Source organism: Diceros bicornis, chromosome 13, assembly GCF_020826845.1.
Source record: "Diceros bicornis minor isolate mBicDic1 chromosome 13, mDicBic1.mat.cur, whole genome shotgun sequence".
Lineage (NCBI taxonomy): Eukaryota > Metazoa > Chordata > Mammalia > Perissodactyla > Rhinocerotidae > Diceros > Diceros bicornis.
In genome coordinates, this window is record NC_080752.1 from 24,088,863 (window position 1) to 24,112,135 (window position 23,273).

Genomic DNA, 23,273 nt, shown 5'->3' on the forward strand with positions numbered 1-23,273 from the left:
ATGCCGTCTCTGCTCTCCTAGGGCTCCCGAGTCAGACAGGGAGGGGAAGACTCACAGGATGGGGGAGAGGGAGCCCCAGACGTTCATCCAGAGGGTGGGCGTTCCGGGGGAGAAGCGCAGAAGGGAGCATCAGGGAGGCCTCCCAGAAGAAGCGTCCTGGGGCTGAAGCCACTTAGACGGGCTCAGAGGAACCCATCTGTCCCTCCAATGGGGCCCCGCTCGAGTAGGCGCGGCAGGTGGCAAAGGCCTTGCTTCCCACTGTGTGAAGAACAGACATTGAATGCCACGCCTGTCTTCAGTGCTGCTGGACAGTCTGCCATCTAAAGGAATCCCACAGACCCCCCTGCTCAGGAAGACTGCTTGGCAGTGCAACCATCCCCTCCACAACCCCCAGGGTTTACTGGCTCGGGAAGTTCAGGATTTACGGCCTGGCTTTGCTAAAGCGAGGCTTTCTTGTTTGGACTCCCAGCACACTCTGAAGCACACACATTTCCTGTCCATCCTCACCTGGACAGCAACCAAGCTGTGCTGGTCCAATGTCACCCCCTAGTGGCAGCTCCAGAAACTGCCTGGCCAGCTTCCTTCCTTCCTTCCTGGGAGCCTGGCAGGACCGCCCTCCCGCATTGCCCTTTCCTCCTTTCTCTCAGTACATTCTCCCTCTGACATTCATTCATATGTATGCGAATGCGTGGCTCTTCCGACCTGCTTTCTCATTTTCTTCTAAAACTGAATCCCCTGGAAGACCTCTCCCTGTCTCCCATCCATCACTGCCACATCTGCAAGGTCTGGCATGGACCTAATTCTGTACGAGGCCAGCGCTGGGACCAGCGGATGAAGAAGGAAACCTGGGGGCTCGGGCAGCACATGGTGGGGCCGGGCAGCACACCCAGCTCCTCGCCCCCTAATGATACCTCAGTCTCGAGACTCATTTTAAGACCCCTGCATTCCTTGGGTGGTTTCTCCTAGTTAGGCGAAGTAACTGACCTTGCAACAGAACAGCCCCCTCACGTCACGTGCTCAGAGGTTTGCGTGGACGACACTGGGAATCTCGATGCTTGACCGAGATACCAACTTCCAAACGTCTGTAACAATGACAATTAGGAAATACATGGCTTCTGGGGTGGGGTGCGAGGACAGATAGAGAGAGACTGAAACCATCGAGCCCATTTTCAGGAGACAAACACTAAGCAATATGCTAAGAAAACACCAGAAAGTGGGGGGCCTTCTCAGGACCGGGTCAGCCAAAGCCAGTCCCACAGACTGGGCTTTCATTTTGTTTTCCTTTGTTCTCAATTGATAGATTTTATGTTTAGAGCACTTGTAGGTTTATGGAAGAATTGAGCAGAAAGTATGGAGTTCCACGTGCTCCCTCCCCCAACACACGCCACTTCCTCTGTTCCTAACGTCCTACATTCCTGCCACATTTGTCACAATGGAGAGGCCAGTACCGATACGGCGTCATCAACTACAGCCCACAGTTCACAGAGGCTCACGCGGAGCTGCACGGTCTGTGGGTCTGACAAATGTGACGACAGGTACCCACCATTGCAGTGTCACACAGGGTAGTTTCACTGCCCTAAAAATCTTCCCTGCTCGTCTATTCATCCCTCCCTCCCCCAAGCCCCGGCAACCACTGACCTTCGTACCATCTCCATAGCTCTGCCTTTTCCAGAACGTCATGTAGTTGGAAGCATGCAGTATGCAGCCTTTCAGACGGGCTTCCTCCACTTAGCAATATGCGTTGAAGGAGGCTGAGCTGTTCCCATGGTTTTCCCAGAGGAAAGCTTGGGGAGGCAGAGACAGCTCTCCAGGTTTGGAAGGTTCCTTCCCAGGGCCGGGAGAGGCTGGCCCATCAACCCCCCACCCTCTGTGGTTTCCACAGCAACCATGGAAACCAAGAGTGGGTCGCCTAGAAACGGTCAGACAGGCCTCACCCGCTCTGGATTTCCAGGGTCACCCGGCAGTCTCCTGGGAGAAGGTCACAGGGACCAGCTGTAAGTGGGGTGCTGGGCTCTCCCTCTCCCAGGCTCTCCTGTGCTCGGCACACACCTATCTAGAACCCGGAGGTTCCGCAGGGTAGCGGTCAGCTCTTGGCCCCTCTGTACCCCCCGGGCAGGCACAGAGGTGGCCGGGGTCAAGTGAAGCTGCGAGTTTTCACCAAGCGCCTGCTGGCAGGGGGCACTCCAGCAGGCAGGGGGTGCCATGAAGGAAGAGGCCCCACCCGGCTGGAGCCAGCCTTCAGAAGGGGAGGCGGGCACAGTCTCATCAGACACAGGCTCTGGGTCTGGCTGGAAGATGGCAGAAGAAGGAGATTCAGGCTTCAAGCAGAGCTTCGGGGGACCCGTGAAGGGAGGGGGCGCTACGCGCTCTGCCAAGGCACAAAGGCTAAGGGGAGACCCTCGGCGGCCAGTTTAGCCCCCTGAGGTCCAAGATGGCAGGGGGAGGGGGCATCACAGACGGTCAGGCAAAGCTGGCAGCAGGGGGCCCGGAAAGTTCCTAAGCAGGACCCCAGGGAGCAGTCGGCCTGAGGTGTCATTCATGGCGTTCAAGGACGTGCAACCACCTGGGGCAGAACCAAAAGGACTCCATCACCTCTGCCATCAGCCCAGGACCCAACAGCCCCAACGCCCGGCAGGCGGCAGTGAGTGACAGCCACCGTGGTGACAGCCACCATCAGGGCCGAAATCCACTGAGTACCAAGGACTCGGAAGCCCTTTACACAGACACCTGACAGCTGCCAAGTGACTCGCTGCCTATTTAGAGATGGACACCCTGGGCCCGGCGACCCTGGGGGCTTGCCTAAGGCCACCAGCCCATGGGAGCCGGGTCCCATGAAAACGCACCGTTCTCGTCCTACACCCCGCGTGTGCCCACGGAAACGCGCCTCCTCCAGAAATGCTGAAGCAGCGGAAGGAAGAGGATGGGATGTGGGAGAAGGCACAGCTCAGGCAAGTGCGTCTGGGCCACGCCCGAGGCCGAAGCCGCCTTCCTGATTTCGGGCAGTTTCTCTGTTTACTCTGAAAGTTATCGGGTTTGGTCTGTTTATACAAATCAGCCTCCAAAAATGTGGGAATGGGACTTTTTTTTCCCATTTGTTTCCCAGAAAACAAGACAAAACGTAAAAGGCCCAGAAGGGAGCCAAGAACATTCCTTGGTTCCCCAAACGTCCAGGTCTCCACACCCCCCTCCGAGCCGAGTTCCTGGGACGGTTCAGCTTTTTGGCGGCGCAGGCCCGGCTGCAGCCTGGAGGCCAGCGCCCTGTTTTGGAGTTGCCTCCACGGCAGGGGGTGAGGCTTAGGAAGGGCTGGTGTGGGCCGAGCCATGTACACTCTCAGCCCATCTCTTCTGTGTGTGCATGAGTGTACTCAAGTGTATGTGTGTACACACATATGCACAAGTGTGTGTGTATGCATATGTGCATGAGGGTATGTGTGCCTGCGTGCAAGGGTGTGCACGTGCACGTGTGTGCATTCGTGTGCATGCTTGGGTGTGTGCACTCACGTGCGTTCATGTGCGTGTATGTGCGTGCGTGTCTTTCTCTCTCTGTGCCAAGAACCCAAATTTCTGGGCTCATGTGGGGTCCACTCAGAGCAATTCTAATCCCCAGAATAGTTGAGACCTGAACAGGGCAACCCAGAGGACTCGCAGGGCCCCAACACCAGGCGTCCACCCTCTGGTCCGGACGACAGGACGCGACACCCTCTCTTTGCTTCTTCCTCAGTCTCTAGGCCAAGATCAGGAAGAACTGGGGACTCAGCACTTCTCCAGGAGAGGGTGGGGCCTCCATGGGAGCCCACGTAGGCTGAGGTGAGAGTGCTCAGCCAGGCTCCGACACCTTGCTCGATGCCTGGCTGTCCCTTTATGCCTCCCTGGCGGGAGCATCCCCCTCTGGGCTGGACACCTTGAGCCTCTGGCCAGCCAAGCAGCTCCTCCGCCTGGAGCCCCTCGGCCAGACCCACCCCTGACCAGGACACGAGGCCGGGGTGGCAGCGTCTCCCCCGGGCCGGCTCCTGAGCAGGTGAGGTTACAGTGGAGGCGAGGAGCTGGCCCCTCCCAGGACTCACCCTTGGGCGGGTGGCTCGCTCTCTCCAAGAGCTCCTGGGACATGGCTGGAAAACCTCTCCAAAGAGGCATCCCTCTGCCCGCCCGGGTGCCTATGCTATCCCATGGCCTGGCTCTCATCTACACCCCTTCTTAGCCTACACATGGGCCACTTCCCCAGAGGCCGCCCGCTCTGCTGACCAGCTCAGCCCCCTGCCCAGCTCGGGGAAGGGAGCCCAGCCCAGGCAGGCACATATATCACCTATGCCTCTGTACGTGGTCTGTTCATCTGTCCAAACCCTCAGCATTATCCTCATTGCCCCCTAGATTCACCCTTGTCTCTCTATAGGTCACTTAAGGCCACGAGGGCAGGTCCATGCCTCCCAGGGTCGAGCCCCAAGCTTGGTGCCAACAGGCACCCCAGAGCTACAGGCTCAGCTAGACGGACAGATAGATGGTCGATTTTAGGCAAGTGCAGAGGAGCATGGAGCCACCCCACAGAGCAGCTACCCCACCCCAGACCAGGCCAGGCCCAAGTTACACGTCCCCCCTCCATGGCCCACATCACAGCTCTGGCAGTGGGACACCTGCCTCCCCCTGGCTGCACACAGCAGACCCCAGTCGCGCCTGGCACAGAGGAAAGGCCAACACGTATTTGCTAGAAGAATGCTTGCAGAAAGAAGGAAATTAAACGGTAATAATCATTTCTTTTCGGATCTGGATTTGGTATGAGAGCCACGTTTCCTGCAAAGAGCCCTCCTCCAGCTCCCCAGACTCCCCCAGGAAGAGAGATGAGGCTGACACTCGGGTGTTAGCACGCAAGAGGCCCGCGAGGGTTGGCAAGTGCAGCCCCCATTCTACAGATGGACACACAGACCAGACGGAGGCTGGTGCAGCCACCTGAGCATCTAGAGGCTCTAGCCCTATGGTGTCTACACATCCAGGAAGGGGAGGCTGTGGCCTTGCCCAGGTATGTGCCCAGATGCCCGGAGAGACCACAGCCCACCGCTCCCCAGGATGCTGGGCAAAACCCCGTGGCCAGAGGGCACCTCTCTTCCAGGCTTGCCCCTCCTGGCACAGAAGCCTCAACAGAAGCTCCATGTTCCCAGTGGTCTGCTCCTAGACTGGTCTTCCTGATTTCAGGAAAGGCACTGCTATCCACCCCATCACTAGGACCAGACCCTGGGAGCCCCCTCTTTCCCTCACAGCCCACGAGGGGCCCATCAGCAAGCGTGCTGCCCTCCCCTCACCTGTACCCACAGCCGGCCTCCTCTGCCCACTGTGCTGGCTCCGTTTCTCTGCCCTGGCCTGACGTGGCCCTGGCCACCAGCACACACACCGTGGCTCCCTGAACTTCTGGCCTCAGCACCTTGGCAGGGTCCTAAAGCACAAGTCTGCTGCCCCGTCCCGAGTTCAAGCTCTCAGAAGTTCTAACGGAAGTGCACACTCCACAAATGAACACTAAGTGACAGATGCCAAATAAACCCCCTGGCCGTGCCCTACAAGACCCCGGCTGACCCGGCCCCCTGCCTCACAGTGCTGGCGGTGTCCCCTCCCTGGACCCGCCCCAGGTCTTCACACAGCTGTCCACTGCATCTACTAAGTCCTGGGAGGCCCCGCCACCCCCACTCATGCAGCCCGGCCCCAGTCAGGCCCTATCCCCCTGCTGACAGGTTCTCCCGGCTACCACTCCTGAATTCTTATCTTTGCTTCCTGTCATCTCCCCTGCCAGGACGCAGGCCCGAGAGGGCAGGGATTCTGTTTGGTTTCTCAGCTGACTCCCAGCCCAGGGCCTGGCACACGGTGGATGAGTGAGTGAATGAATGAATGAATGAATGAATGAATGAATGAGTGAATGAGTGAATACACGAATGCGGTGCGCGCCCAGGCCACTCCTTCCCCATTCTTGCCCCGGGACCCCTTGTCGGGGTGTCATCCTCTTTCCCACTTGTGTCCCTCAGGCCTCAGCAGCTGTCAGATGTGACACCAGGCGTCACTAGGCTGGGCTGGCACCAGGAGTGGGTGAGGAATGCACGGAGCCTGACGCCCCTTGCCCGCATTCACAGGGACGTTAAATCCCAGGCAGCCAGGGTGCCTGCTCTGGCCTATCGTCGCCACAAGGGGACGCCGGCGCCCGCCCTGATGCGCTAGCGGGGAAGGTGGGCGGGGCCCTTCCAGGAGGGTCCATGAGCCCTGACCCACCCTGTGGCTGTTCTCTCGGTGCCTTCCTGCAGCCCGGGGAAAGCTCTGGAAGGACAGGGAGGGCTGAGGGCACCGTGGGCTGGCTCTGAGCTGAGAGGCTGGGGACCTGCAGCTCTGGGGAGGGGAGGCTCCTGAGCCCATTTGCTTGGGGCCCCCATGTTCCTAGACAGCCTCTGGGCCTTCCTTCCCCATCCCTGGACCCTCCAGGGGGTCCCAGAGCCAGGAGCAGTCTCGGAGCTTGGCGCCAACCAAGGGCCGAGAAGGGCAGGGGACACTCAGCCTTGCCTCGTGTGGACATCGTCTGCCTTGTGTGGGTGAAGCCCAGTGGACACTGCTCAGTGTGCGAGGCCAGCTGCCCCCTCTCCCATCCCACCAGGCCTGTGCCCTGAGGCCTCGGGTGTGGCATCTTCCCTGCAGGAACCCTACCCAACCCACTAGCTTCGGAGCCCCCATGTCATTCATTCATTCATTCATTCATTCACACAGCGCAGAGGGAGCCCAGCAGGGATCCACTTGGTGCTTGCCTTTCCGGAGCACACAGAGAGGGGCCTTGGGCAGACCCGCCCTCTCTATAGGCCACAGTTCAGTCTGTAAAAGGAGAGGCTGGGATCCTACAGCATCTGTCCGCCGCCTTTGACCCAGGGCCTCAGTTCTCAGGTCAGGGCAGCCATCCCGGCAGAAGCACCATCCCACAGCATCTGGGGGAAACCAAGTCCCCACCCACCTAGGAGACGCCTCTGCCCTGGGACAGACGGGCAGGGCAGCTGTCCAAGGCGTGGGGCCCAGGTGCCCACTTCCTGGAGCCCTGGCATCAGAAATGGGCAGGGGAGCCAGGTGGGGTGACTTTGTGTGCTGCACCCCCATCCGGACCCTCCCTGGTGTCCTGGCCTGGATGAGGCTCAGAAACCAGGAGACGGGACCATGTTCACTCGAGGACGAGCAGGTGCCCATGCTGCTGCCAAAGACAGCTCTGCCCAGGATTGGCCCCACCACCCCGAAGCCATCCACCTGACCTCTGCCTACGCCCACAGGGAGCGGGTGTGTCTGTGGCCTCCGAGGGCTAGCGGAGGTGGCCAACCTCAAGGCACTCCAGCAGTCCTGGGCTCCCAGGACACAGGGGTCACACTGCCCAAGACCCTCCTGGCATGGTCCTCAGAAGCTCCCCAGCTGGACCAGCGTCCAGGAAAGAGCCCTTCTGCCTCCCGGGTGTGACGCAGGAGCTCTGTGGCATGATGGCCAGCACTTCCCAACTCTCCTGGGACGGCCCTCCTAGTCCTGGGGACGTCATACAAAGCCCCATGTAACAAAACCATGATCGTGGCCAGTTCCCGGCCACAGGGACAGAGGAACATGGTCAGGCTCTGGGTCTCACTCTGCCGCCTGTTGGCACCTTGAGCCACGGTGTACCGACCTCAGAGACCATGCAGCCTGTCCAGGCGGGTCAGGGGGCAGGAGGAGAGTGACGGGCTGGAGTCCAAGTTCAGCTCCTCCATCCTGGAGGCCCAAGGCACTCTAGGCTCTGCCTGATGGCTCTGGGTTTATGGGTCCAGCAGGGAGATCCCGGGGCTGGCTGGGCCAGGGTGGGGCATCCTCTAGCCACAGGCGACAGAAAGGGTCAGAAAGCCTGGCCCCTTCCCCCTCACATGGGAATCCAGATGGCTCAGCCAACTTTGTGCATGCTCCCCAAAAGACGGGAGATGGGAGGGTCTGGGGGCTGTGAGCAGAGTGGTCGGCACAGCCTGCAGCCCACCCTGTGCCCACACCTGCCCCTGCAGCTCTGCCAACAACAAACAAGCCACCTGGCTCAGCCCTGCACCGAGTCTCCCAGAGGCAGGGCAGGTGGGAGGATGGCCACTTGGCCCTGAACACTGCCCCTCGTAAACCTCAGTGCCCCCATCTGCAAAGCGGGGGTGGGAGCCTGTGTAGAGGGGCTGGAGGACCCCACAGGACAGCGCAAGAGCCCAGCAGAGCGCCACATTCCCCTGGGCCCCCCAGGCCTGCAGCTCTGGCAGGGGGTCTGGGGGGCGGTGACCCCGCGTGAAGCTCCACTCAGGGTCAGGCTGTGCGAGCTCCCGATGAGCCGGCCACGCTCCCCGCAGGGGCTCCAAAGAAGGGCCCTTGCATGGGTCAGGCGCTTGCACTGGGCACCGGACACCTCGTCTGTGCCACCTCCTCCCCAGGACAACCTCCTGCCCCTCCTGTGACCCTTGTCACCCAGGGGTACCCAGAGATGCCCATTCAAGGGAAGGGCAGCTCTACCACCCTTGGCCCACCTGTGGCCCAGCTCACTAGCCCTGGGAGGTGGTGGTCTGTCTTGGATCCAGCCTAGAGCCAGCCCAAATCCCCCTGTCCCCAGCCTGCCTTGCTCTCAGCCTGGAGGACAGTCCTTGAGAGGGGCAAGTCCAGCCAGGGTGGGCTGGGGGTAGACAGGCCAGCGCAGGACACAGGCACCGAGACTCTAAAGTGGCGGTGGTCCTCGGGTGTGAGTGTGCCCCATGGGGAGGAAGGAAGGGGCTGTGCAAGGGGTCCCCAGCAGGTCAGAGGCAGCCAGGAGTTCTGATGCTGAGCCCGCCCCGCCTGTGCCCTCGGCACATCACGCTGTGACTGACGCCCAGAGGGAGGCCCTCGGGAGGCATTAGCTCCCAGCGCTGCTGCCCTGACTTCCAGGTGGGCAGATCCGAGATCCCGGGTGCTGGATCCAGAGTCCCCAGGATGAGCAGAAAGGCCTGGTGGACTCACGATCCCAGGGAACACTGACCCTGCGACAGGCCCTCTTGCCTGCTTGCAACAGGCTCTCGAGGCCCAGCCAGCGTTGGGCAGAACCGTCAGCCCTGCGAACCTCCCAGGATGCAGCTGGAGCACAAAAGGAAAAGTCCTACCCGCTCTGTGTAGGAGGCCGATAGTCAGGGGATGCGGTGTGGAGCGCGCTGGCCTGATGAACAAGCCGTGCCGTCCTCGGCAGGTCTGCTGCCAGACCTCGCCCTTCCTTTTCCCTGGCAGAGAGGGCACTGCCCGCCCTCTGGAAGGGAGCCTACAGATGACCAGCACAAAGCTAGCCCACGGGAAGGCCAAGGCCATGCTGGTGGCGTCAGGCTGAGACGAGCAAAGGGCGCCCCTTCTGTCTGTGGGGGCACTGAGCCTGGGCTGGGCGGTGGACAGGCCCCGCAGAGGGGAACCAGGGCTTAGCACAGAGGCGTCCACTGTCCTAGATCCTTCTGAACTGCCTGATTAAACGGAGGGACCACAGGACTGTCAGGGTGTCTCCTCCTCAGGGGTTCACATGCCCACACGCACTGCAGTTTCCTAAGGAAGGTCGAGAGTCTGCACGTCAGGGTGGCCACGTCCACCGCGGAGAGCACGGATGTGCACGGGTATGCACGGATGTGTGCGATGCCTGCGCTCCGGGAACTGGCCTGTGCTCCCTCCTGGCATCGAGGCCGACTGCGGAATCCCGACACGCCACAGGACAGGCAGCAGCGTGGGGCCCTGTGGGGATGCAACCTCCTCCCTCCTGAGACCACTGACCCCAGGGCTGCCGCTGGAGGACCCCTCTGTGGAAGGCTAACCCACAGGTTCATCTTGCCCTGGCCCCCGGCCGCGCCTGGCTCCCAGCGGAGCAGATGTGGGCAGAGGACTGACCTGGGCAGCAGTTCCCCACAGCCAGCAGGAGACCAGTTTAGCGGGCTGGCAGCACGCTCTGGCCGCGCCTCCTCCTCCGCGGTAACCGCCCCGTTATCAGCTGGCCTGCCTCCGTGAGACACTGCCCAGGCCCCAGCTCAACCCCCGGCGCAGAGGGCCAGGCCCTGCTCTGGAATGCCTGGAGCCGCCGAGACCCGAGAGCTGACTCTGGGACGCCGATGCCAGCTCCCTCGCTCGCAGACCCCTCATTAATTATCCTGCTGGGAGGGGGAGACAGGCACAGGCCCCAGGAATCCTGAAAACGGGCAATCAGCACATTTCCTGGAATTTGCTCCTGAACAGCTGCGGCTCCGGGCGGCCAGCGCTCGGCGGGCACAGCGGGGTAGAGTGGACACAGGCTGAGACGCCCGTCCAGGCACCCAGAAAGCAGCCAGGGCTCGGGGGCTCACCCAGGGCTGTGTGCCCGCTGCCCCCGGCCCTCCCACCACAAGGCCCCAGGGCACTGCCAGCAGGAGACAGGGACGTGGCCGGACGGAGGGACGGACGGACGAGGGGCCTGGGAGTGCTGTGGAGGCTGAACCAGGCCCAGAACTGGCTGCTGACTGCAGGATCACCCCAGGCAGCAATTCTCCAGGAGTTCAGACCCCGCAGCCTCCTCCAGCTGGCTGCATTTTATTGCCTCATTAATGCGCTCCTACGCTGGGGGTGAGAGGTGAGCCTGCCACGGAGGCTCCCACGGAGGGCAGATTCCTGGGGTGATGAGAAGGGGCCCGACACAGTGGGGGACTCAGCAGTGGCCCTGGATACCCTAGGGGGTCCCCATGGGGTGGCCCCTTTGGGAGCAGGACGGTGGGTCCACCCGGGCCGGACGGAAGGGCTCAGGCAGCTCTGTACGTAGTTCCCTTCCACATACACGATGTCTGGAGGGCAGGGCCCATCACGTGCACTGTGGGGTCTCTTCCAAGTGCAGGGACCCCCACAGGCTGCACTCCCCTCCCCAGCCCTCTCCTGCCACCTCCGCTGCCTTGGTGCCCCGACCCGGCTGCCCGCCCTTCAGCCCCTCCTGGTGCGGGCGTCCCCAACCCCGGTCCCCCCTCCCCCCCGCCCCCGCAGGGCCGTGAGCATTCCAGGGCAGACACCTGTCTTATCGAGCCTCCTGGGCTGGGCTTTGCCCTCTGCTCCTCTGCACTGGCTGAGAAAGCCTGAGCCGGCAAGGGTCTGAAGGACAAGAGGGTGCAGGGAGGCGCATGGGAGTACCTTTGTGCAGTGCGGGGTCTCCGAGGGCCAGGGGCCAGGCGGCCCGAGCCGTCACCACCACCCCACCCGGCTTGGCCCAGCTATTCCTCTGCCCAGAATAGAAAGCACCAAGTCATCAACCGTGGCCAGCCGGGGGCTATAAATCAGGCACCGCGGCTTCTTAGTGAGTGGGCAGCCGTCTGGCTTCACTCGGCCCAGTGGGCTGCCAGGAAAAGGTCTGCCAGAGGCCCAGGCGCAGGCCCTCAGCCCCAAACATACCCGGAGGGAGCTCCTGCACCCACACTCTGTCAGTACCTAGGCGCTGACGATCTGGGGACTCACACAGGGTACTGGGGCAGCATGGGTCATCCAGACCCCATCCAGGCTCCCGGACTCCAGCAGGGCCTCCATGACCATCTGGCCCCACCCTGGTGGGTCCAGGGGCTGTCTGCCACCACTGAGCCCATCACTGACCTCACAACTCAGGGACTGCGGGCTCAGTGTCCCCATCTGTAGAACGAGACAAGCATCCAGTCCCCCAGGGCACACACCAGGACGCCCTCCAAGTCCAGAGAAGAGCATTTCACCGGGAGGCTGGGACAGCTTCCTGGGCTGGGGGGGGGCGGCGCACAGTGTGGCCGAAGCAGGGGAGGGTGGACTCACAGGATCCTTTCAGGAGACCTCCCAGGAGGGTGAGGAGAGGCCTCTAGCCTGGGGCAGCCCCAGGGAGGCATGGAGGTCTCTGCCTTCTCTGAAGACCCAGCCTCAATCCTGCCTGGACAGCAGGCCCCGCGTGGGCAGGGGGCACTTGAAACACCCACTCACTAAACACCCCACCAGGCGGCATGGGGGCAGGTGGGACGAGCTCACAGACCCCCCATGCCCTGCAGGATCTGCCTCTTCGTTTCTCCTGCTGTAATTATGTCATTAGAGACCACCCCGTCTCAGAAACCAGCCCTGGGAGAGGCCCATTGTGCACGGGCCGGGCCCAGAGGACACAGTCCTCCCAAAAGACAGAGGCGCCTTTGTGGGTGCTGGGGATGGGATGAACCTGGTAATTAGACGACTCACTGGGCGAACACGAATGCCCTTCCCAGAGTCAGCCGCCTTGAAAGACAGGCTGGGATTCCGCGTGCGGGCCGTCTCCAGGCTGTCCGGGAGCAGGCTGTCTGCAGACCCACCGCCCTGCAGGGACGTGGCCCGAGCAAAGCACAGGACGGACCTGGAGCAGCCACTCCTGTCCCTGCCAACTGTCACGCCAGTAGGGACCAAGGCCAGAGGCCAGAGTCAAAGCCACCCACACCCTCCATTCAACACACAGGCCCTGCCCTCCCACGGCAGAGACAGCCCCCAGCCCAGACAGCAGGAGCCACCGGTGGATGCCCCAGGGCCACTCCTGCAGGGAAGTGGGGCTCTCTGGAGGTTCCGAGAACTGTCCTCGAAGGAGGGATCGAGTGTAGACAAATGGGGCATGTGGGGAGAAGCCAAAGGCCACAGCCACTCTCTCCACCCAGGCGGGGAGCGGAGTAGAGCGGAGCGGAGCGAGGGGCCTGGTGGGGCCACCCTCAGGGAGAGGAGAGCCATGCACGGCAGGCTGCTGGGTCACCGGGTTTTCTGATTACCCAGAAACTGCACCAAGCTCCTCAAAGGCTGGACCCTGAGGGCAGCCCAGGCAGGGGACAGAAGCCAGGAGGCGCGTGCCCACCTGGGTGAAAGGTGCCAGGTGCTCAGGAAGGATGCACTCCAACCCCTGAGGTTGGAAGCTAGCTGACCTCGTGCTGACGGCCAGCACGGCCCTCAAATGGCCCTGCCACCACACTGAGCTGGCACAGCCACTCCAGCCTCAAACTGGAAAGCCTTCTGCTTGGCCCAGCCCAGATGCTGATGCAGGGAACAGCATGGGGAGGCAGGAACCACAGCCTAGGATCCAGGTCAGAGGCGGGGCAGGACAGGTTAACCTGAGACCACACCCACAGGACAGGGCTGAGCTGCCTCCTGACGGAATCAGGCCAGGTTAGGGCCATTGTGGCTGCAAGCCTCAGGAGACGGACCCTGTGGCAGGCGGTAGGACCACAGAGGTGCTGGGACGCGGCCTCAGCCGGCCGGCGCAGCTCCAGCACCCACCAGGGCCGTGCCCTCAGCGTATGCAAGATGGAGGGAGGCTGCGAAAGGAAACCTCCCTGCCCCAGAGCCAGGCCTTCCTGGAGCCTCTCCCGTGGGCGGGCCAGCTGGCCGTCCTCCCTTCCCACCCCTCCCGAGAGTCAAACTCCGGAGCAGCAGCAGCTCCCAGGCCTGGTCACAGCGGGTGGCCGAGAGCAGCCCCCTCGCCAGCGGTCAGGTTCCCACCATCGGACACAGTGGGCAGCACTGAAGGGCGGCCCGAGAAGGCCGGCTTCCTGGCCATTAACCAATTATCCCAGTTTAGAAACAGAGTCGCCCTTGAGCCAGCGCCCAGGGCTCAGGACCCGCCGGCCTGCCTCCTGCCTCTGTGCCCTCAGGGCAAGCCACCTGCTCCTGTTGCCCTGCTTCCTGGCGTGGCCGCGGGGCCCCCACAGCTCCACAGCCCCATCCAGCCCACTCCTGGGGACCCTCGCCCTCCACTTCCTACTCAGGTGGGGAAACTGAGGCTCCTTCCAAAGGCAGGACCCCAAAGGCCCCAGAGAGGGCCTGGGCGTGGAGGCTCCAGGCAAGACCACTGACGTCTCTCCCAGCCGGGCTGGGGTGGGGGTGCAGGAGCAGGCCACACCAGGTCTTCAGGGCTACCTGCCAGGACAGCCCCAGGACAGCCCTCCTGGTTCCAGGTCTTTCCCTCAGAGAGGGAAGCTAAGGATATTCGGATTCCAGGCGGAAAAGATTCTGCGGGAGCCCCTCCGGGCCAAATTGATTTACTCCCTCCTCTCTGCTCCTGTGCTCCTGCCTATCTCCCGTCTGGAAAGCCCACCCTGACCCACCTGAACCTCCTCACACCTTCTCCAGCCCACAGGCCCAGCTCCTCCAGGAAGCCCTCTGGACCACCAGCCCTCTGCTGGGCAGTGCTGATGCCCTGTCCTCAGCTGGACCAGGGAGCCTTCCCAGAACTGCCTCAGAGACCCAGCAACCTGCCCATTTTACAGGGCAAGAAACTTGGACCAAGAAGGTACCTGGAGGTGACCCAGGCCTCGGTTCTCAGAGACTGCTCTCATCCACGAGGTCAGGTGAGAACAAGTCATGAGAAATGACTAGTGGTCCTTCTGTCACCATTTATAGTACAAAAGAAAGCTATTAAGAAGTAGTGTGTGGGGCCGGCCTGGTGGCTTAGCGGTTAAGTGTGCACGCTCCCTGCTGGCGGCCCGGGTTCGGATCCCGGGCGCGCACCAATGCACCGCTTCTCCAGCCATGCTGAGGCCGCGTCCCACATACAGCAACTAGAAGGACGTGCAGCTATGACATACAACTGTCTACTGGGGCTTTGGGGAAAAAAAAAGGAGGAGGATTGGCAATAGATGTTAGCTCAGAGCCGGTCTTCCTCAGCAATAAAAAAGAGGAGGATTAGCATGGATGTTAGCTCAGGGCTGATCTTCCTCACAAAAAAAAAAAGTAGCATGTTCCCAAGCACACGTCTTTATTGGCTAACCTGAGCGGCAGGAAGAGCCACGTCACCAGCAGATACGGGGGTGGGGGGCATGCAGCCGTGCCCCCTCAGGCAGCACACACAGTGTGATCCAGGCACGCAGGGAGGATGGATCCTTATTTTCAGCTGGTGAGAACCGTTCCTGGTCGATCTGATGGACCTGATGCTCCAGCAGGACCCCCAGAGCCCAGCAAGGGATGGGGGTCCCCAGGGTCCGCCTCCCTCCCCCATGACCCCAGGCCACCACGAGGGAGACACTGCATGGGAGCTGCACCCCACAGAAGCTCAGGCATGCTGTGCACGTGGTGACCCCAAGAGCAAGGGTCTGTCCTGGCCACCCTGTCATCCCCATTCCTGACGCCCTCACACCCAACAGACCAGGCCTTTGGGGAGAGACCGCCACCAGCACCCCGTGGTTCTCTCGCCCACCAGGGCGCTCCGTGCCTCACCTGCGTTGACGCCTGTGACCTGCACAGACCCACTATCTTATGCCCCCTAACAGGAGGGGCAACTGGGGTCTAGTACATTATCCTGGGTCCCACAGGCGCGTCACAGGGCACAGAAGCCACCCTGGACAAACAGCGCCCTGGCCCTGACTGCACCAAGGGGCTGGGCTGGGCGGGATGGGGGTTCTGCTGTGGGCGCGCCCAGGACCAGCCCCCCATCCCCCAGGCCCCTCAGGCTGGACAGCACAGGCCCCCTTTGTGCTCCAGCTGCTTCCGCAGACAGCCTTCCGGGGGCGGGGGAGGCAGAGGTGGAACAAAGCTGAGCCACCGTGGGCAGGCGGCAGCCTGCAGAGGGAGGGGCTCTGCCTAGGGGCCCTCCCCCTCTGCTCTCCACATCAACCCAGCAGGGTCCCTTTCTCTCTCCTCCACTCTTATGCCAATAAAAGAATTTGGGGGAACCAAAAAATATGGCTTTTATTTTCAAAACTGGAATCAATTATAACTGGGAGTTAGTTAAATATTCCCAACCACGCTAGAGCTCAGGTCTTCTGTGTTGAAACCCAGCGTGGAGCAGGGACAGGAAGGCACTGCGGGAGGTTTGGGCGTGAGCAGAAGGACAGGGGCTGCCCCTGCAGGCGGCACGGCCCTCACGCCTGGCCCTGCACACCAGCCCTGCACACTCAGCCAAGCACACCTAGCCCTCACACCCACTCTGCACACTTAGCCCTCATGCCCAGCCCTGAACATCTATGTCTGCATCCAGCCCTCACACCCAGCCCTGCACACACAGTCTTCACACCCAGCTTTGCACACCAGCTCTGCATACCCAGCCCTGCACACTCGGCCTTTCTTCCAGGAGAGAGCACCCCAAGAAGAGGCCCAGTGGCCACTCTCCAGCTTTACCTACTGCCCCCTGAAGGCCACATCTGCCCCCTGACCAGCCACTCTCCCAGGAAGCCCCCCGCCACAGGGCCGAAGGTGGTCACAGGCCCAGTTCTCCTGGTGCAGATGCCCCTGCCCACCCTGCCTGGCAGTCAGCGCAGGGTAGGGACCAGGGATCTGTCACTATCTCCCCCAAAGCAGATCTCAACAGGGCTCCACGCTGACCAAAGTCAGGCACCGCACCGGGAGATGGCGTGGCCGGAAGGTTCCAGGTGCTCACTTGGACAGAGTGAACTTTCAGTCCCAGCTCTGCTGAGTGGTCAGCGGCTGCCCGGCCTCCCTGACCCTGGTTTCCTCTTCCACAAAGCGGATGAAGTGAAGATTCAATGAGGGGACACAGGCAGAGCATGGCACAGGGACAGGCAGGTGCTCCCAGCTTCCCAGCCCTCCTCCCACCCAGAGAGGCCATCCCCACGATGACCATGGAGACCTGGGGCTGCTCTGGAGGCAAAGCCAAGCCCGAATCCCAAGCCACAAGAGGCTGGCAGGCACATGTGAGTACAGCCTCCACCAACCCCGGAGCACCTAAGTGTGGATCTGAGCCCACTCAGCAGGTGCTGCCCTGGGCCCCCGGAACTGGGCGAGACAGGCCCCCTCCCACTGGACGCAGAGCCCCCGCTGGCTACTGAGCTCTCTGCTGGATGCCTGGACCCCCTCACCTGCTAGATGCTCAGGTCCCCCATACTGAGCCCCCCACCAGATGCCCAAGTCCCCCGCTGGATGCCTAGCTCCCTCCCTACCACACCCCTGCAAGCCCTTGTACCCTGGTACCTAAGAGACCAAGGGCAGGGAGTGCTGCTCAGTATGAAGGGAGTGCTGGCCCGTGAGGCTCAGAGCCAGGCGCCTGGACAGAGTGGCAGGCTAGGAGGTGCGATGGAGGGGGAGCTGACGGTTGACATAAAGCAGGGTGGAGGAAAGGGGAGGGGACTGGAGGAAGGCTGGCCCTGACAGGGGAGGGCAGGTGTCCCTGGCTGCTTCCCGGAGGACGTGACCCAGGACAGGCCACACTCCAGAGTCACAGCCTCGCCACCCTCCCCCCACAAGAGGGACCACAGCAGGGTCTGTGTTGCTGACCGTCCCGGCAACCTTCCCAGAGCCAGCTCAAGTCTGGACATCCCTCCCACCCCACCCACACACCCTGATATTCCCGAACGAAAGTGAAGTAAAGTGGTGTGCATTTCAAAAATGTTAGAGGAATAAAACTGAATGTCCTCAACACATTTCTCCACACCCACCTGGGGCCATAATTAAAGACCCCGAGAAGAGGCAAGTCATGACAGCTGGGTCCCCCCGATCCCGGCCTGGACCCAGCCTGCATCAGGGTTGGGGGGTCACCTCTGCTCAGTCCACAGAGGGGGTCGGGGTCTGAAACCACAAGGAGACGTGGCTGGGGCTTGGAGCCAGGAAGGCACAGGGCTCAGGGCAGGGACCCCCAGCCCCTGGAAGGGCACGTTCATCTGAGCAACACAGCAGTCTCACTGCATGGCCCGGGCACAGCCCTCCCAGCCACCCAGAGCCCAGGAAGCAGTAGCTCAAGGAGCTGGCTCTTCAAAGAACCTTCCAGCTAACAGAGGGCCTTCGATAAGTGATCAGAGCCACCCAAACAGCCAGCCTTTTCAACAGTCATCAGCACCCCCGGCTACGGGCACCTGTCTCAGAACTCTGGGACCCAGCACCTCCCCAGGACCCCTGCCCTCGGCCCAGTGCTGGGGTGGCAGGGGGTCACCGCTTGTGACCACACAGGGAACAGCGAAAGAGCAGGGGTCCCCTCTACAAACAGGGGGACCTCCTATGGCCCAATTTCCTGAGTTCCCTCCAGTTGCCTGCTGGGCATCCAGAAGCTTGCAGTGCGTGGCAGGACGTAAGCCCAGCATCCACCTGGAAGAAGCCCCAGCTGCTGGCACCGGAAACTGTCTGGGAGTATTTCATTTCAAGGGTGGCCGTGGCTCTGCGCCCTGTCCCAACAGGATGCTGTGGGCTCCGTGCACAACGAGCGGATTCTGGACCAAGCAGTGAGGAGCGCTCACGCCCCCCACCACTCACAGAGATGAGGTGCGTGTTTGCGGGAGTTCTTTTGACAATATTCATGCATTTGTATGCACCTTTCTTTACAAAAATTCTATGACACCACGTGCTGGCTCTGAGCCCGTACCCACCGGTGGCACCATCAATATCCTCCCACAGGACGCCGCGTGCACCGGGGCTTGATTTGCACCATGTGTCAGGCTGCCTGTTTACGGGTGTGCTGAGGTTTACTCAGCCAGTCGCCTCAGGTGGGGCCCCGACGTCCCCCACCTTTCAACATTAATGACACGAGAGCCGCCAGCAAGCTGGAGTGCAGCTCGGAGACCCCCGGGACGGGCTGCTTCCCGGCCTGCCTAGCAACCCCAGCCAGACCCTGCCATCTCTGCGCCTGCCGTCCCCATCCACAGAGGGCAGGACTGGACAGGGTGGGCGCTAAGATTATGGGATCTCAGGTTCACCCCCTCCTCCCAACAACCTCAGATGGGCTGCAGGGAGCAGGGTGAGGGGACTGGAGAATGCCCGTCTGTCCAGGGACTGCCCCTGCACAGCTGTGCCCCCCCACCCCTCCGCCCACAGCCAGGGCCTCGGTGCCCAGAGGGGTCTCCACTCACCATACTGGCAGCGAGGACCCTGGAAGCCTTGGGGACAGTGGCACAGCTGGCCTGAGCCGGGCACACAGCGGCCACCATTAAAACAGAGGCCAGCACTACATTCAGCTGTGGAGAGAGGAGAGAAGGCACGTGAGGAGGTACAGAGCCTGGGGGCAGCCCCCAGCCCGCCCACCAGGACACAAAGTCCCTGGGGATCCCCCCCACCATGAATCTCCCCTTAAGTTGAGGCCTCGGGCCTCAACACAGAAAGGAAAGCCCATCCTCCCACAGCAGCCTAGAACGCACCTTGAGGGCTGAGCCCCTGAACCCTGGGAGGGTCTCACTGGCAGGCAGTGCCGACTCCCGTGAGGTCACTGGCCCCAGCTCTGCTGTCCTGGGTCACACACCACCCCACGCCCATGGGAGCCTCACCGCCCCACACACCCCTGAGTGGGGCAGAAACCCCCTCTCATTTCCACTGGACGTGAAAGAGCTCCAGGGCATTTGGAGGAGGCAGGAGGTGGGGGGCCTATGGGAGGAGGGTAGGGAGTGGGGGACGCAGGGAGAACAGCCCACAGATGAAAGGGGGACTGAAAATTTGGCTGAGGACTCCCCATCTCCCTGCAAGACCCTGATGGTGGAAACTACCAGGCCAGTCCCACCCCGAGAAGGGGCAATGCCCGCCCAGGCCAGCAGGCCCTGGGGAGAGGAGGATGGGAGGGTCCTGGCTGGGGGTCAGGGCTGGGAGGGGCCGGCCCCCTCCACCTCCTCTCCAGACCCTACCCCGCCAGGCCCACGGAGGCCGCCCACCCACGCCTTGGGGTGCTGATGAGCCCCACCCTCCCAGCACGAGGCCACCAGCGGGTGGAGGAGGCTGCAGCTGGCTCTGGAGGAGGGGGCTCTGGGTGGGGAAGGACAGGTCCTTAAGGCTCACAGCCAGCTCCCCTGCAGCTCGACAGTCCCAAACTGCCCCCTGGCCCCTGTCACAGCAAGTACCCTGACCCCGGCTGGACCAGGTACCTCCTGGGGCGCTTTGGCACCAATTTTCTTGGCCCTGCAGCCACCATCCTCACATCCCCACATGCAGGAGGGCAAGGCCGGGGCAGGTGGGCTGTGCCCTCACCCTCCTGACCCCAATGGCCCAGGCCTCAGTCCAGAGGCTTCCAGGGTGCTCACTGGGTGAGTGCTCTGAACAGTGACCTGCTCCCCAAAAGCTCCAGAGCCTGGTGCAACCTGTGGGTTCAGCGAGCTTATGTGTCACTGATGGTATTCCCGCCGGGACCAGGGAGAGAAGCTCCAGATGTGGGAGGCCCCTGGGGGAGGGATGCTGGCCAGGCACATGCGTCCAGACAGACCTCTGCACCAGATGCTGTGCCTGACAAGGAAACCGAGGCTCAGAGACATGCAGCACATGGCCCCTGGTCACACAGCCAGGGAGGAGGGCCCAGGCCCCAGGCTCTCCAACTTAGCATCTGGGGTCAGGAGGACCCAGCCCAGCCCAGGGAGAAACAGGTCCTTTTGGGGATGCTTGCTCCTCCTCCATGTCCCATAACCAGGCCACTGTCCCCGTGTTGGAGGGATCCCCACTCAGGCCACCCTGCAGCGGTCCCAGCTGGCGCTCATTCAGGCCCAGCAAACTCAGGCCCAACCGGCCTCCTCCCACCAGGCCACACCTGCAGCTGGAGGGTACGAATGAAATGGGGCGGAAGTGAGGGGCTGGGGGACAAAGCAGGTGGCATAGGGGGTGACGGAGGAAGCATGTGGTGACCCTGGAACCACGCCCATGCAGCATCAGTGTCCCACGTGCTGAGGGTCTGAAACCTATTGACTCCTGCACTTTTATCGAGGAGGAGAAGCCAGCTGTGTTTATTTTTCACATCTTGAGAAGGATTTCATTGTCCCAGAGACCTCCAGCCCCAAACTACCTCAAGACGGGCCACCCCTGCGCTGGGGAGCAGGTGCCCAGCCTGGAAGCCCACCCTCTGGACTCTGGCCCCCAGGAGCTCTCTCAGGTCCTGCCCACATTAAGGCCCAGCCTGGGAGCCCGAGTGGCCAGCGCCCTGCCCCGCATCCACTTCTGATTTTGGTTTCGGAGCTCAGGGGAAAGGAGCACGCCCTGCCTGTTCCTGCCCCCAAGGTGGGCGCTCTGCCTGAAGCCGGTGGCTCCTCCTGTCCTCCCGGCTGGCCCAGGCCTCCCCGTTGTCAGGCCCTCTCTCTGGAGCCTGCACCCACGGTGCTCCCATGTCCCTCATCCCACACCCCTCTCCACCCCCGCCCCCAGCCTAATTCTAAACTGAGGAAAGGAGAAGAGCTCTGAAAGCCCATCAAGATCCCGCCCCTCCTCTTTGTGACCGGCAGCGTCCCTGGCGGTCCAGGCTGAAGACTCCACCTCTCGAGGCAAGTGGAGCCGAATCCATCCCTGGAGCGGGCAGCAACAAGCACATGGGCAGGGTACCACGGCTCTGTCCTGCACCCCGGACAGACATGTCATCGATCGCCATCCTGGGCAGCGACAAGCACACGGGCCAGGGTACCACGGCTCTGTCCTGTGCCCAGGACAGACATCAGTCATGGATCGCCATCCTAGGCTGATGCGGCCACAAGCTCGCTGGACAGACCCCAGATGAGCCAATCAGACTACTGTCTATAGACAGACGGCCACGGATCCTCCCACCCCATAAATGTAAATGGTGTCACCATGACCTAGAGGCCCGGGCCAGAAACCCAGGAGCTGTCCTCACGGGCACTCGATCGCTCACACCGTGTCCAGCCCAAAGCTAGGCCAATGGGTTCCACCTCCACTGTAGCTCGGCACACTCTTTCTGTCCACCTCCACGCCGCTCAGAGCCACCACCATCGCTCGCCACAGACGCCACTTAGCTGGCCCTGGTGTTTGCTCCTGCTTCCCGACTTTCTCCACCTGCAGCCGTCGTGATATTTTACCATAGGAATCGGACCACAGGGCCTCCGGCTGAAAACCCTTCAGTGGCGCTCCGCTGACTTGGCACAAAGCCACCCAGCCTCTCGTCAGACCCTGTCTAGCTCTCAGCTGCTGTCTGCCTGGACACTTGTCTCTCCCCCAAATGTCACTTCCTCAGGGAGTCTGAGGAAGAGCCCCAGTCAGAGCTCATGGCAACCTGCGGTTCCCACCACAGCACCTCTCGATCTCACCTAAGCACTTAGTGGGGGCGACAGTTATCTCCCACCCCAAGCCGTGGCTCGCTGAGGGCAGGCACCATCTCCACCTTGCTCACCATCGTGCTCCTCAGTGCCGCCAATACTTAGAAGGTGCTGGATGAGTTTTCTTGAATGAATGAATGAGTGAATGAACAGACAACTGACGGCAGGCAGAGCTGGACGTGAGCAAGGTATTTGTCGAGCAGCCTTTGGGGGAAGGACAGGCGCTCAGGATGCAAGACGGGGGGCACATGGCAGCACATCCATAGACGGAAAAAAAGAACAGGTTTCACAACAAAGATGCACAAAGCTACACCCCACACCCAGAAGGGTGCTCCTGGTTGCCCCAAGGCTTGTGGGATGCCGGAAAGACAAGGATACCACAGAGGGAGCCTGGGACCAGGGCCTGCGTGGGTGGCATGGAGTGGCGCTGGGCACGCTCCACGCATGGCAGGAGGGGAGCCCGGGGCAGGACAGACCACCACCACAAAGTGACAGGCCCCCCGAAGAGCACCTGGGGGGTCCAGCCCCACATGACCCCACCCCACAGGCCCGGCAGCACCACGGGGATCTACCTCTCACGTCAGGAGGACGTGGCAGTGGTCAGGGACCACAGGGCAGTGGTCAGCAGCAGAGCCTACCTGCTCCCACTGTCACTAAAACCAGCAAACAATGGTGGTGTCTCCCACACACCCCCAGGGGAGAGCACAGATGGGACAGTGGCAGCACGTTGTCTCCACCACAAGGACAAGCCCCCAAAGAACCACCCAACAGCTGAGGAAAGAGACCCACAGTCACATAGTGGGAGAGCTCGCCCCTGAGGAAACAGAGCTCAGAGCATCCGACCACGGCTTTAAGGTGGGGCCGTGGATCTCCTCCGTGAGAAGAGGGAGGGCACCACGTAATGCAGAGAAGGGGCAGACAGGAGGAAGACCAGGTGGGAAACTTGGAAATTAAACTGTAAAACCTCACTACGTGGTGTTCAGTGGGAGGTGCCCGGGGCTTCGCAAAACAATTCAGAGATTGCTAAGTAACAAATTGTTTTTATACTTAATATTAGTTAATTTAAAAAAAAAAAAAAAGAATCTTACAAGCACGTACTGTGCCAGGGCTGAGGCAAGAGGTCTGCTTGGGGACCATCCCTTGTGGCTGTCAGCTTGGCCGAGACTGCACTCACAGGACCCTTGGGCCCCGGAAGGAACCATCTGAACCCACGAGTGTGAGAAATGCAAGGGCAGGTGCAGGTGACGTGGAGCCCACAGTGCCCACGGGGTCTGCTGCCACCAGGCGGCCGTGTCCTGTGAGGGCCAAGCAGGCAGAGGGAAGGCCTGAGCCAGGGCAAGACTGCATGGCTGGAGAAGGCCC

General features: G+C 61.7%; 1 protein-coding gene across 15 annotated transcripts in view; it reads right to left on the reverse strand.

Moving 5' to 3' along the window:
* Positions 1-23,273, reverse strand: part of MEGF6 (multiple EGF like domains 6) — a 107,202-nt gene that overhangs the window by 63,191 nt on the left and 20,738 nt on the right. For 14 of the 15 annotated variants that reach the window (XM_058552711.1, XM_058552701.1, XM_058552710.1 and 11 more), the window contains exon 4: positions 18,753-18,857. The exons of the other annotated variant lie outside the window; for it this stretch is intronic. In XM_058552711.1, the coding sequence (XP_058408694.1) occupies positions 18,753-18,857 (105 nt within the window). The remainder of the gene's footprint in view (positions 1-18,752; positions 18,858-23,273) is intronic. 15 annotated transcript variants of the gene reach the window in all.